Source organism: Oncorhynchus masou, chromosome 3, assembly GCF_036934945.1.
Source record: "Oncorhynchus masou masou isolate Uvic2021 chromosome 3, UVic_Omas_1.1, whole genome shotgun sequence".
In the NCBI taxonomy this organism is placed as follows: Eukaryota; Metazoa; Chordata; class Actinopteri; order Salmoniformes; family Salmonidae; genus Oncorhynchus; species Oncorhynchus masou.
In genome coordinates this window covers 21577259-21591838 of record NC_088214.1, presented here as the reverse complement: position 1 = coordinate 21591838, position 14580 = coordinate 21577259, and the positions used below count along the sequence as shown (strand labels likewise).

General features: G+C 41.2%; 1 protein-coding gene across 2 annotated transcripts; it reads left to right on the top strand.

Annotated features, from left to right (window-relative positions):
* The first annotated feature begins 3822 nt into the window (after nucleotides 1-3822).
* On the top strand, nucleotides 3823-12351 carry LOC135512723 (retinoid isomerohydrolase). 2 transcript variants are annotated; one of them, XM_064935039.1, is made up of 13 exons: nucleotides 3823-3913; nucleotides 4346-4428; nucleotides 6146-6296; nucleotides 6400-6507; nucleotides 7691-7832; nucleotides 8071-8218; nucleotides 8412-8493; nucleotides 8654-8786; nucleotides 8975-9126; nucleotides 9361-9490; nucleotides 10810-11019; nucleotides 11202-11313; nucleotides 11738-12351. In XM_064935039.1, exons 1-13 carry the CDS (start codon nucleotides 3903-3905, stop codon nucleotides 11881-11883), a joined length of 1608 nt encoding a protein of 535 aa, XP_064791111.1. In that variant the 5' UTR covers nucleotides 3823-3902; the 3' UTR covers nucleotides 11884-12351. The 2 variants fall into 2 exon arrangements, with proteins under 2 accessions (XP_064791111.1, XP_064791119.1); XM_064935047.1 differs by lacking the exon at nucleotides 6146-6296 and having other exon boundaries at nucleotides 6438-6507.
* Nucleotides 12352-14580: the final 2229 nt, after the last annotated feature.

Sequence of the window (14580 nt, the reverse complement as noted above, 5' to 3'; positions counted from 1 at the left end):
ATGTTAGGTATATTTATCTCTTGAAACCTGCCCATTTGATCTGTGAATTATACTATTTGTGATTTATAATTTGTTAGTGATGTAATTGGATACTCCCTCACGACGCCAGGACAGCGGAGTCAATCACCACCTTCCGGAGACACCTGAAACCCCACCTCTTCAAGGAATACCTAGGATAGGATAAGTAATCCTTCTCACCCCCCCCCCCTTAAATGATTTAGATGCACTATTGTAAAGTGGCTGTTCCACTGGATGTCAGAAGGTGAATTCACCAATTTGTAAGTCGCTCTGGATAAGAGCGTCTGCTAAATGACTTAAATGTAAATGTAATACTAATGATTGTTTATTTATCAGAGGCTACTTGCTTATTGTGCTTTGGTCCGAGTTTGAAGTTGCCTGTGTCTGTCTAAAAAAGCAACCAGCTATAATCCAGGTAGCTAGGGGCTTAGTACTCTGGACATGTGCAGAGGACAATCACCACATTGTTCTTTAGCCTCCTGGGAAAAAGCAACCCACTCATATGAGGACAGCAAATTGTGTGCCCCTGGCAAAGTTCTGATGGCTACCTCTGTTCCTTACAAAAGAACAGTCAAAACAAGTTTGTTTGCCATGATGCTATCAATTACATTTTTCACACTACACAAAATAGTACCCAGTATTTTAATATGAACATGATTAATGTTGGTAAAAACAATTTGACCTCTACAGTGTTTAGTTACTGATGTGGTGCAAAACAATACACAACCTTGTGATGTATTTTTTAGACACATTTCCCTACTTTAAAATCATGACTAATGTTACTTGTAGACATACCCAAAAGTATTTATTTATCATGATAGGGCCATAAACAGTACCAAGTAATGCTTATACCAAGTAATGCTTATGTCGGAAAGATATCAGTTTGTCTCTGTGAATGGTTTGTCCTCTGACAAATCAACTGTAAATTTCGGTGTTCCTCAAGGTTCTGTTTTAGGACCACTATTGTTTTCACTATATATTTGACCTCTTGGGGGGTGTCATTCGAAAACATAATGTTAACTTTCACTGCTATGCGGATGACACACAGCTGTACATTTCAATGAAACATGGTGAAGCCCCAAAATTTCCCCCGCTAGAAGCATGTTTCAGACATAAGGAAGTGGATGGCTGCAAACTTTCTACTTTTAAACTCGGACAAAACAGAGATGCTTGTTCTAGGTCCTGTTGAATCTGACAATTCATCTTAATGGTTGTACAGTCGTCTCAAATTAAAACTGTGCAGGACCTCGGCGTTACTCTGGACCCTGATCTCTCTTTTGAAGACATATCAAGACTGTTTCAAGGACAGCTTTTATCCATCTACGTAACATTGCAAAAATGAGAAACTTTCTGTCCAAAATGATGCAGAAAAATTTATCCATGCTTTTGTCACTTCTAGGTTAGACTACTGCAATGCTCTACTTTCCGGCTACCCGGAAAAAGCACTAAATAAACTTCAGTTAGTGCTAAATACGGCTGCTAGAATCCTGACTAGAACCCAAAAATTGTATCATATTACTCCAGTGCTAGCCTCCCTACACTGGCTTCCTGTCAAGGCAAGGGCTGATTTCAAGATTTTACTGCTAACCAACAAAGCATTACATGGGCTTGCTCCTACCTATCTCTCTGATTTGGTCCTGCCGTACATACCTACACGTACGCTATGGTCACAAGACGCAGGCCTCCTAATTGTCCCTAGAATTTCTAAGCAAACAGCTGGAGACAGGGCTTTCTCCTATAGAGCTCAATTTTTATGGAATGGTCTGCCTACTCATGTGAGAGACGCAAACTCGGTCTCAACCTTTAAGTCTTTACTGAAGACTCATCTTTTCAGTGGGTCATATGATTGAGTGTAGTCTAGCCCAGGAGTGTGAAGGTGAACGGAAAGGCTCTGGAGCAACGTGCCGCCCTTGCTTTCTCTGCCTGGCCAGTTCCCCTCTTTCCACTGGGATTCTCTGCCTCTAACCCTATTACAGGGGCTGAGTCACTAGCTTACTAGGGCTCTTTCATACCGTCCCTAGGAGGGGTGCGTCACTTGAGTGGGTTGAGTCACTGATGTGATCTTCCTGTCTGGGTTGGCGCCCCCCCTTGGGTTGTGCCGTGGCGGAGATCTTTGTGGGCTATACTCGGCCTTGTGTCAGGATGGTAAGTTGGTGGTTGAAGATATCCCTCTAGTGGGGTGGGGGCTGTGCTTTGGCAAAGGTGGATGGGGTTATATCCTTCCTGTTTGGCCCTGTCCGGGGGTGTCATCGGATGGGGCCAGTGTCTCTTGGCCCCTCCTGTCTCAGCCTCCAGTATTTATCCTGCAGTAGTTATGTGTCGGGGGCTAGGGTCAGTTTGTTATATCTGAAGTACTTCTCCTGTCCTATCCGGTGTCCTGTGTGAATTTAAGTATGCTCTCTCTAATTCTCTCTTTTTTTCTCTCTCTAGGAGGACCTGAGCCCTAGGACCATGCCTCAGGACTACCTGACATGATGACTCCTTGCTGTCCCCAGTCCACCTGGCCGTGCTGCTGCTCCAGTTTCAACTGTTCTGCCTGTGATTATTATTATTTGACCATGCTGGTCATTTATGAACATTTGAACATCTTGGCCATGTTCTGTTATAATCTCTACCCGGCACAGCCAGAAGAGGACTGGCCACCCCACATAGCCTGGTTCCTCTCTAGGTTTCTTCCTAGGTTTTGGCCTTTCTATGGAGTTTTTCCTAGCCACCGTGCTTCTACACCTGCATTGCTTGCTGTTTGGGGTTTTGGGCTGGGTTTCTGTACAGCACTTTGAGATATCAGCTGATGTACGAAGGGCTATATAAATACATTTGATTTGATTTATACTTATCCTGTCAAAAATATAAAAATCTCACCTTTCTGGTAGTCACTTTTGAAGACACAAGCTCAAGTACACAGTACAAATATGATACAAATATTAAATATTTCTTTCTCCTATTCAACAGAAGTGTGTGTGTGTTGATTGACACCCAGAAAATGTGATGTGTAGCTCCCTATGCAAATAAGATGTCAGATTTCACATACTGCATTTCAGACAAGAGCGGAGAGTGAAATGTGAAGCAGGACAACCAGAGCTTTCACGGAGTGCACAGCAATTGATGTTGTGTCATTCAACAAGTGCTCTGTACACAGTACACAAAAATGTTGGTTAGAATGAGTCCAGACCAGCTCAAAGTCCCATACATAGGGGACTTAACATTTATAGACCCCAATGTACACAAAGTACTGTATTACTCCGTAGAAATGTACATTTAAATAAGCAATACTCAGCCGAGATAAGCATTTACACAGTAACTCTGAATCACTTATGCATATATACAAGTCAAGAGCATAAGGCCCATTTGAAATTGGTGCCTTTTGACTATTGTTAATGTTCTGCCAAATAGTCAATTGAGCAGGAGGGTAAGGTAAATCTATCCCAGTTACAAAATGTAGTCTACAGGAAAGTAGAAAATAATTACATTAATTTAGCGAAATGCCGTGAAATGTATCTATCTATAGGCTCTCCCTGCTACTGTGGTTTGGTAAATATATAAATGATTGAACAATCACATCTTATGTTATTGCAACACATTTGCCAGGCAAACACAGGCCTATTGATTTTGTGAAATATTCAGGCAAAATAAATCCGGTTTTAGAGGGCCACCATTGTGCAACCAAGCTAAGGATTTTGGCACAATGGCATTCTTTCTCGCGATGCAACCTGATTGGTCAAGAGAAAGGTTAAAGCCACTCAGGGTCGAGAAAGAGAGAGGGGCTCGATGTATAAAGACGCTAAACCCACTGGGAGCGCCAAGACTTCCAGTTCAGAAGTGATCTGAAGAAACCTGCATGTGAGTGAGTGTGTGTCTCTGTGCTCCCACAACAAGGAGGAACCATGGTCAGCCGGTGAGTGATGGTTCATTTATTTAAGTCTGAATTCATGTCTGAACTCTCACGCTGTCAAGGGTCAACCATAGGGATAAAGTGGAAAATGTCAACTTTGAAAAATCTAACATATTTCATGCAAGTAGACCAATTTTATTTGGAATAATGTGTGTTGCTTTACTCAATAAAGAGAAAATATGTATGAATGTATGCATTTTGAATTATGTTTGAGAAATTCCTCCTTACCAATTCCCAAAGAGCTACACTCCTGTAGGTTTTCACTTGAACCCTAATCTAGTGTACCTGATTCTAATAACTAGCTGGTTGATTACCTGAACAGGTTAGTTACAACTGGGGTTGGATTGAAAACCTACAGAAGGGTAGCTCTTCAGGAACAGGGTTGGAGAGCACCTGGGCTTCAGTTACTTACATTTTTTTTCTTCACAAAACCAGATTTGAGCACCCTGCTGGTGGCTACAAGAAGATCTTTGAGACAGTTGAGGAGTTATCAGAGCCTGTCCCTGCAACAGTTACAGGTTTGTTAACTACATATTTATTTGGTCATATGAAGCAGGTTATGTTAATTAATTTTACTACACTGCATGACCAAAGTATGTGGACACCTGCTCATCGAACATCTCATTCCAAAATCACGGGCATTCATATGGATTTGGTCAGCCCTTTGCTGCTATAACAGCCTCCAATCTTCTGGGAAGGCTTTCCACTAGATGTTGGAACATTGCTCTGGGGTCTTGCTTCCATTCAGCCACAAGAGCATTAGTGTGGTTGGGCACTGATTTTGGGGGCGATTAGGCTTGGCTCGCAGTCGGCGTTCTAATTCATCCCAAAGGTGTTCTATTGGGTTGAGGTCAGGGCTCTGTGCAGGCCAGTCAAGTTCTTCCACACCAATCTCGACAAACCATTTCTGTATGGACCTCGCTTTGTGCACAGGGGCATTGTCATGCTGAAACAGGAAAGGGCCTTCCGCAAACTGTTGCCACAAAGTTGGGAGCACAGTATTGTCTAGAATGTCATTGTATGCTGTAGCCAGTGGTGTAAAGTACTTAAGTATAAACTCCCAGTAATTTACTTGATACTTAAGGACATTTTAGCAATTACATTTACTTTTGATAGTTAAGAATATTTAAAGCCAAATACCTTTAGACTTTTACTCAAGTAGTATTTTACTGGGTGAATTTCACTTTTACTTGAGTCATTTTCTATTCAATTTTCTATTAAGGTATCTTTACTTTTACTCAAGTATGACAGCTTGATACTTTTTCCACCACTGGCTGTAGCATTAAGATTTCCCATTACTGGAACTAAAGGGCCTAGCCCAATCCATGAAAAACAGCCCCAGACCATTAATCATCCACCAAACTTTATAGTTGCCACTATACATTTGGGCAGGTAGTGTTCTTCTGGCATCTGCCAAACCCAGATTAGTCCGCCGGACTGCCAGATGGTGAAACGTGATTCATCACTCCAAAGAATGCATTTCCACTGCTCCATTGTCCAATGGCGGCGAGGTTTACACCACTCCAGCCGACGTTTGGCATTGCGCATGTTGTTCTTAGGCTTGTGTGTGGCTGATTGGCCCTGGAAACCCATTTCGAGAATCTCCCGACGAACAGTTATTCTGCTGACGTTGCTTTCAGAGTCAGTAGTGAATGTTGTAACCGAGGACAGACGCGCTTCACTCTGCGGTCCCGTTTGTTGAGCTTGTGCATTCTACCACTTCGCAGCTGAGCTGTTGTTGCTCCTAGACGTTTCCACTTCACAATAACAGCACTTACAGTTGACCAGGGCAGCTCTAGCAGGGCAAAAATGTTGCTAACTGACTTGTTGGAAAAGTGGCATCCTATGACAGTGCCACGTTGAAAGTCACTGAGCTCTTCAGTAAGGCCATTCTACTGCCAATGTTCGTCTATGGAGATTGCATGGCTGTGTGCCTGATTTTATACACCTGTCAGCAACAGGTGCAGCTAAAATAGCCAAATCCATTTACTTAAAGGGATGTACACATACCTTTGTGTATATAGTGTAGATTTCTGGTACATTCAATCCTAAAAATCCACCATCCTAAAATGAGAACACAAATAAATCACTGCCATCTTGGAAATTAATGTGAAAACAGTACTGTATCTATGAGAAACATCCCCTAATATACCTGTTACCTTCTCTAGATAAAATCACATTGAACAGTTCCTTGATCAATTGTTTGACAAACGCTCTTTTCTCTCACATCTACAGGTAGGATTCCTTCATTTCTGAAGGGAAGTCTTCTTCGTCTGGGCCCTGGCCTGTTTGAGGTTGGAGATGAGCCTTTCTACCACCTCTTCGATGGCCAGGCCCTCATGCACAAATTTGACTTCAAAAATGGCCAAGTCACCTACTTCAACAAGTATGAATGGATGAATAATATCTGTTAGAGATCAGTGGTTACATTGCATTTGAGTCTAATTAACCTAATGGATTTGATACCCATCTCTATCTTTATCCTTTAGGTATGTTAAAACAGATGCATATGTGCGTGCCATTACAGAAAAGCGTGTGGTGATCACTGAATTTGGCACCTTCGCCTACCCAGATCCCTGCAAAAACATCTTCTCCAGGTTAGTAGCTAACCTCATCAGATGAATAACATAGCCGCAGGTTGGCATTTATTGGGATGACACATGTACCGGAGGCAGATCTGTAGGGTAGTCAAGTCATACAATGTGATTTTAAACCTAAGCCTAACCACACTGCTAATGCCTTCAGAAGTATTCATACCCCTTGACTTATTCCACATTTTGTTGTTACAGCCTGAATTCAAAATGTATTAATATTACATGTGTATTTTTTTCCACCCATATACACACAATACCCCTATAATGACAAAGTGAAAACATGTTTTTAGAAATTTTGCCAAGTTTATTGAAAATGAAATACAGAAATATCTAATTTACATAAGTATTCACACCCCTGAGTCAATACATGTTAGAATCACCTGTAGCAGCAATTACAACTGTGAGTCTTTCTGGGTAAGTTTCTAAGAGCTTTGCACACCTGGATTGTACAATATTTACACATGATTATTTTTGAATTCTTCAAGCTCTGTCAAGTTTGTTGATTATAGTTGCTAGACAGACATTTTCAAGTCTTGCCAAAAATATTTCAGCCATTACACTCTGTAAGTGATTTATTGATACACCATCCAATGCTTTTTATTTATATTTTTATTCTACCAATAGGTGCCCTTCTTTGCGAGGCATTGGAAAACCTCCCTGGTCTTTGTGGTTGAATCGGTGTATGAAATTCAATTCTTGACTGAAGGACCTGACATATAATTGTATTTGAGGGGTACAGATATGATGTAGTCATAAAAAAGAATGTTAAACAGTATTATTACACACAGAGTGAGTCCACACAATACATTATATGACTTGTTCAGCACATTTTTACTCCTGAACTTATTTAGGATTGACATACAAATGGGTTAAATACTTACTGACTCAAGACATTGCAGCTTTACATTTTTTATTAATTTCTATAAACATAATTCCACCTTGACATTATGGGGTTTTGTGTGTCAGTGATACAAAATCTAAATGTCAGACATTTTGAATTCAGGCTGTAACACAACAAAATGTGGATAAGTCAAGGGGGGTGAATACTTTCTGAAGGCACTGTATATCTGATCCTTCATATCAATCATTGTGTATATTTTGACGGCCGTTGCCTTGATCGTGGTTTTAATGATGACTGTTGGATCAATTTCAAAACTGGTGTGTGGGTGTGTGTTTCTCTGTGCAGGTTTTTCACTTACTTCAAGGGTGTTGAGGTGACAGACAATTGTCTGGTGAACGTTTACCCCATTGGTGAAGATTACTACGCCGTCACAGAAACCAATTACATCACTAAAGTCAACACTGACACGCTGGATACACTGAAGAAGGTATTACTCTCCTCTTTTCCCCCAGGCTGAAATTCCACCCCCTTCATTACAGTATTCACAATATACTGTACCAGAAACCACAGTGTATGCCTATATCCTTTGGCCTGATTCAACAGACTCAAAAAAAAACTGAACAAAATGGAAGTCTCACTTCTCATTAATAGTTAGAACACATGCATAATGTATAACATAATAATGAATAACACATGAATAACACTATGACTTTACTTCTCCTCAGGTGGACTTGTGCAACTACGTCAACATCAATGGAGTGACAGCCCACCCACACATTGAGAGAGACGGAACAGTGTTCAACATCGGAAACTGCATGGGGAAAGGAGCATCACTGGCCTACAACGTTGTCAGAATCCCACCCACTCAGAAAGGTTGGGCTTGTGTCCAAATTGATTCAAGGAAAATAAAATGAAAGATATTCATTCAGAATTAATGCACGTGTTCCAACTATTAAACTAGAAAATGTAGGTAACATGTACTTAACTTGTTCTGGATAGGATAACATGTAATAGTAAGGCAATCTGAAGGCTTCTGCCCTGATTGCATCTTGTGTTCTCTCCTCAGACAAGTCAGACCCCATTGAAAAGTCCAAGGTTGTGGTGCAGTTCCCCAGTGCCGAGAGGTTCAAGCCCTCCTATGTGCACAGGTGGGTCATAATAACAAATCCATCATGTTCATAGTTGAACTTGAGGTCCCCAAAACAGCAAGGAGTCAATCATGGACATGCCTCGTTCTGTGTTATTTGACTAGGCCATATAACAACTTACAATGCATGCCAACTTAAATGGTCTACATATCACCCTTAGCTTTGGCATGTCGGAGAACTACTTTGTCTTTGTGGAGACCCCTGTGAAAATCAACCTGCTGAAGTTCCTCAGTGCCTGGAGCATCCGAGGCTCCAACTACATGGACTGCTTCGAGTCCAACGAGGTTCTCGGGGTAAGGAGGCAAACACTCAGTAGATTTTAGTTTAAAGGGACACATTTCTATACAGGACAATTATGTACAGTAACATCATACCAAGTCTCGACACCCAGAACCAAATCACACGTGTGCAGTCACAACAGACATAAGCATAACAGACATTATTGTCAAACCTAATAAACTTTTTAACATACATTTCACAGACATTGTTCCACATCGCCAGAAAGGACATTGGAGGAGGACAAGGAGAATACATTGACCATAAGTTCAGGGCCGCTCCCATCAACCTGTTCCATCACATCAACACTTATGAGGACAATGGTTTCATCGTGGCTGATGTGTGTACATGGAAAGGGTAATGGAACAGCTAAAAATGGTCTCTCATAAGATAGCAATGCCAATACAGTGGCAGATGAAAGTGACTGGATCAATTGTGGACTGAGGGATCTCAGGGGTGGCATTCATTTGAAGTGAATTGCCTTAGCAATGTCCTTTTTCAGAAGAATTGATTAATGAATCCTAGCCCTTGGTCTTTAAACACTGTCTGTTTAAATGATTAGGAAACTCATTCTCATTCGTTTCCTGGTAGGTTTGAGTTTGTGTATAACTACCTTTGGCTGGCCAACCTGCGCTCCAACTGGGAGGAGGTGAAGAAGGCAGCCATGATGGCACCTCAGCCAGAGGTCAGGAGATACGTCATCCCACTGGACATCCACAGGGTAAGTCATTTCCTTCTCTTTAAAAAAATTTTTTTTTAGTTTACATTTCATCTACAAATTATTTCTTAATTTTTGGACAATAAAGTGCATTATGTGTTACCTTGTATTTCTTTTATTTTGGATCGCAACGTGTTCAGTACACTCAGAAAGTATTCAGACCCCTTGACTTTTTCCACATTTTGTTACGTTACATACTTATTCTAAAATTGATAAAATCATTTTTTTCTCCCTCATCAATCTACACACAATAACCCATAATGACAAAGCTAAAACTGGTTTTTAGAAATGTATTAAAAATACAAAACTGAAATATCACATTAAATAACTATTCAGACCCTTTACTCAGTACTTTGATAAAGCACCTTTGGCAGCGATTACAGCCTCGAGTCTTTTGGGGTATGACGCTACAAGCTTGGCACACCTGTATTTGGGGAGTTTCTTCCATTCTTCTCTGCAGATCCTCCCAAGATCTGTCAGGTTGGATGGGGAGTGTCTCTGCACAGTTATTTTCAGGTCTCTCCAGAAATGTTTGATCAGGTTCAAGTCCGGGCTCTGGCTGGGCCACTCAAGGACATTCAGAGACTTGTCCCGTAGCCACTCCTGCTTTGTCTTGACTGTGTGCTTAGGGTCATTGTCCTGGTGGAAGGTGAACCTTCGCCCCAGTCTGAGTTCCTAACCTGATCCCACAGCATGATGCTGCCACCACCATGCTTCTTCATAGGGATGGTCCCAGGTTTCCTTCAGACGTGACGCTTGGCATTCAGGCCAAAGAGTTCAATCTTGGTTTCATCAGACCAGAGAATCTTGTTTACGAGTCTTTAGGTGCCTTTTGGCAAACTCCAAATGGGCTATCATGTGGCTTCCGTCCGGCCACTACCATAAAGGCCTGATTGGTGGAGTGCTGCTGCGATGGTTCTAGGAAGAGTCTTGGTGGTTCCAAACTTCTTCCATTTAAGAATGATGGTGGACACTGTGTTCTTGGAGACCTTCAATGCTGCAAATATTTTTAGGTACCCTTTTTGGTACCTAAGCTCAATTTCGAGTCTCATAGCAAAGGGTCTAAATTCTTATGTAAATATGGTATTTCTCTTTTAAAAAAATCTTCATTTGCAAACATTTCTAAATACCTGTTTTCACTTTGTCATTATGGGGTATTGTGTGAAGATTGATGAGGAAAAAAATACATTTAATTCATTTTAGAATAAGGCTGTAATGTAACGAAATGTGGAAAAAGTCAACAGGTCTGAATACTTTTCGAATGCACTGTATATCTGCCCTAACTTATTCAAACTTTCTTTCATACTGATTGTGTGTTTCAGGAGGAGCAGGGAAAGAACCTGATATGCCTGCCGTACACCACGGCCACAGCAGTGATGCGTACTGACGGGACCATCTGGCTGGAGCCTGAGGTGCTGTTCTCTGGTCCCCGCCAAGCCTTTGAGTTTCCTCAGATCAACTATGAGAAGCACGGTGGGAAGAACTACTCATATGCCTATGCCCTGGGCCTCAACCACTTCATTCCTGACAGGGTGAGTAGTCTTGTTGTTTGCCACAAATCCATCTTCAAACTCTGAGAAGTGAATGGCAGAGGTCATAGCATGTTACGTGAGTGGCCATGAGTTTCTTTCTATATGTGGTTGTATATCATCAAGTTGAATGTGAAGACCAAGATGTGTATGTTAGACCTTGAGGAATCTCTATGCGGCTGTAGATCATCAAGCTGAACGTGAAGACCAAGGAGACCTGGGTGTGGCAGGAGCCGGACTCCTACCCCTCAGAGCCTCTCTTTGTGCAGACCCCCGATGGCGTGGATGAGGATGATGGTATGTACAGTATTGTACTGTACTCTTAGTGTACTATACTGTCAATGTTACAGGCATGGTGCAGGGCAAACACTGATACATGGTATTGTGTTTGTGTTAGTGTTTAGAAGAGAGTTTAAGAGATATTGGGCTCTATTCAATCCGCAATATAAATTGAGGTCATTTGCAATTGAGCTGACATATGCAGTGTTTATCGTGAATGCAGTCTCCACTAAAGCAGGAACATTGCCTTTAAATTTCAATCACGCTGTAAAACTGAACTTCCGCAATGCAGATTAATTAGAGCCCTTTAGCTATTTATCCAGGGGCAAGGTACTTAAATTTAGTAGAAAAATGTACTCAGGATAAAAAGATGGGTTACAGTTACAATGTGTTGGGCACTGAGTTTTTCTAACAAACCGTGTGTTTTTCCAATGACCCACAGGAGTTCTGTTGACCGTTGTGGTATCCCCCGGGGCCCAGAAGTCAGGGTACATGCTGATCCTCAACGCCAAGGACATGTCGGAGATCGCCAGGGCAGAGGTGGACTGCCCTATACCCGTCACCTTCCACGGAATGTACAAGAAATAACATTTCAATAATCCTCCAGGCACAAAGAATAGTAGTCACCATTCCATGGTATTCATACTAAGCATCACATTTCCCTCAGCAATAGAACAAATAAATAAACAATGACAAAGTATAGGCTACAAATAACTTGGCTTGTTGTGTCAGCAAAAACGAGGCAAGTATCTGATCATCTTCCATCATGATTTAAGTCATTTAACTTTCTGCCACCTACGATTCATTATGGTTGGGCGTCCATTTTGATGAAAATGTACCATTTCGTGGTATGAATGGAACCTGCTGGTATCAGGGCATAAGTAGGTTTCCTACAATTATTTCTCAGTGAGCCCACAGCATAACAACATCAGTCACGACACCCTGATTGGTTATTACAATTGTTGTGTCAGTGCTGGAAATCAATGAGTTTGTTCACAGTACCATGTCTCTTGAGTACTTCAGGGTTGGAATAATTAAAATATAATCAAAATACTGGCCTTTTTATTGTATGTCTATTATTTTGGGAAAGAAAGTTGAATGTTGTGTGCAAATAATAATTTGACTATTCTATAGTGTATAAAAAATAAAAATAAATCCTAGATGCACACGTAGTACAGGTATATACATGAAAGAACTAGTCCCAAAGGACAACAATAAAGTCCATCTGCTCCATGTCATCTGTATAGCGGTTGTTTTGGCGGAGTCAAAGGTGGAACTGCATTAGAGCTGTCAAATCCACAAATGGCTCACAAAGCGGACATTGCCATTGGCTGCACAGAGGCACATTAACATAAATCCCATGCAGCATTGTTTGCAAGTTTGAACACTGGAATGTGAGACGTGATCTACACCTCCATTAGGATGATAGAAACTCTAATTAGTGTAATGATTTTTACATTTATTTCTATACAACCTACACTTTCTCCTTCTGAACTTCTAACAGGAGTGGGACAGTGTGGCTTTGTGGCAATGATCTCAAGAGCAGCTGCTCACCGATTTGAAGGGTCCAACAGTTCCACCTCTGACAGAGCCAAAATACCCGCTATGTCGGTGTCCACTAATGCTGGTTAACTCTTGATCTTATTCCTATTACAGCATATTGGATGACTGTCATACATATTCCATTCACCCAGCTCAATGTAACATAGGGTTAGGTTACTACATGATACTCACATTTTCCCTATATCCATCATGAGGTTGCTACAACCTAGTTTACAATGTAGTTGCACAGGTCGAGAGAAAAATGTAAGAAATCAAGATGACACATTTAATACCGCCTTGCACGCTCTTGCCTGCATCTATCTGATCTAGGGTGTAATCATTAGTCTAACAGTTGCAAACAAAAGTATCTATTGGACATTTTCAGGTATGTTTATCCCCGTTCCGTTTGCTTCCGTTTAAGAAATGAATGAATGAATACACCCCTGATCACACTCAAACACAGTTCATGTTCATAGTGGCCACATACAAACAGTATTATCACTTTTCTTGATGTACAGTATAATTCCTTCTCACATCTTCACTCTCCTCCTTTCACCTTCACTTGTGGACTTTAGTGCACAGCACATCAGCTGTCTTGTGACCAGGCAAAATAACTTTTCAAGCCAAACCTTCATATATAACCACCAACTGCTATACAAGGCCTACATAATTGTCACCATATTAGCTGACAACATAGTCAACATAGCTACTAGAACTAACGGGTTAGTAAACCCGCTACAATCATGCAGTACATTGTAATCAGCCAGCAAGCGGGCCCAGGTGGCAATAAATTAATAAAACCAAAAGCTTACCTTGACTTGGAAGAGTTCCAGTGTTGGATAGCCATCGCCAGCTTGCTAACATAGCATCCCTCTCTGTTTGAGCTGGGTGTTTGAATAGGCTAAACTAGCTAGCTGCATTCGGTAGCTAAGTAAGTGAAAGTTAAAGTGAAAAAAAGAAATACAACAAGAAACAGCCGGCTCTTTCTTGCTTCTCCTTCATTTTTGAAGAAATTAATTTGTTTCATAACTGTTCAACTGTTGTCTTTGTCTTTCTTTGAGTCGTCTACTCAGCACATTTTATGCACTGCAGTGCTAGCTAGCTGTAGCTTATGGTTTCAGTACTAGATTCATTCTCTGATCCTTTGGGTGGACAACATGTTCATGCTGCAAGAGCTCTGATGGGTTGGTGGACGTCCTCCGGAAGTTGAAGTTGTCATAATTACTGTGTAAGTCTATGGAAGGGGGTGAGAACCATGAGCCTCCTAGGTTTTGTATTGAAGTCAATGTACCCAGAGGAGGAGGGAAACTAGCTGACCTCCAACTACATCATGGTGCTACCCTACAGAGTGCTGTTGAGGCTACTGTAGACCTTTATTGCAAAACACTGTTTTAATAAATTATTTGGTGACATGAATATATTTAGTATATTTGTATCTAAAAATGATAACCTTTTAAATGTTTCACTATTTTTATATTCATCAAATTCACTGAGGATGGTCCTCCCCTTCCTCCTCTGAGTAACCTTTACTGACCATTGCTCCATCGTGAAAAAAGGATCTGAATACATTATGAGGCTTTGCACCAAAAGCGCTGAGCATACTGAGTGTCACTACTAGTGAAAGGGCCACAAAGATTAGTTATGTTGCCAAAGAAAATCAGATTAGGTGTATTTAGCTTCAAGAAAAAGAACAAACAAACTGTATGTGCCAAAAGACTTTGAAACACCATTGCCATGATTATA

What these genes read in the sequence shown, in the direction of transcription:
- LOC135512723 (XM_064935039.1), top strand. An exon ending in CGCTGGATACACTGAAGAAG is followed by an intron (nt 7,833 to 8,070) that starts GTATTACTCTCC and finishes ACTTCTCCTCAG; the next exon opens with GTGGACTTGTGCAACTACGT. An exon ending in AGTCCAACGAGGTTCTCGGG is followed by an intron (nt 8,787 to 8,974) that starts GTAAGGAGGCAA and finishes TACATTTCACAG; the next exon opens with ACATTGTTCCACATCGCCAG.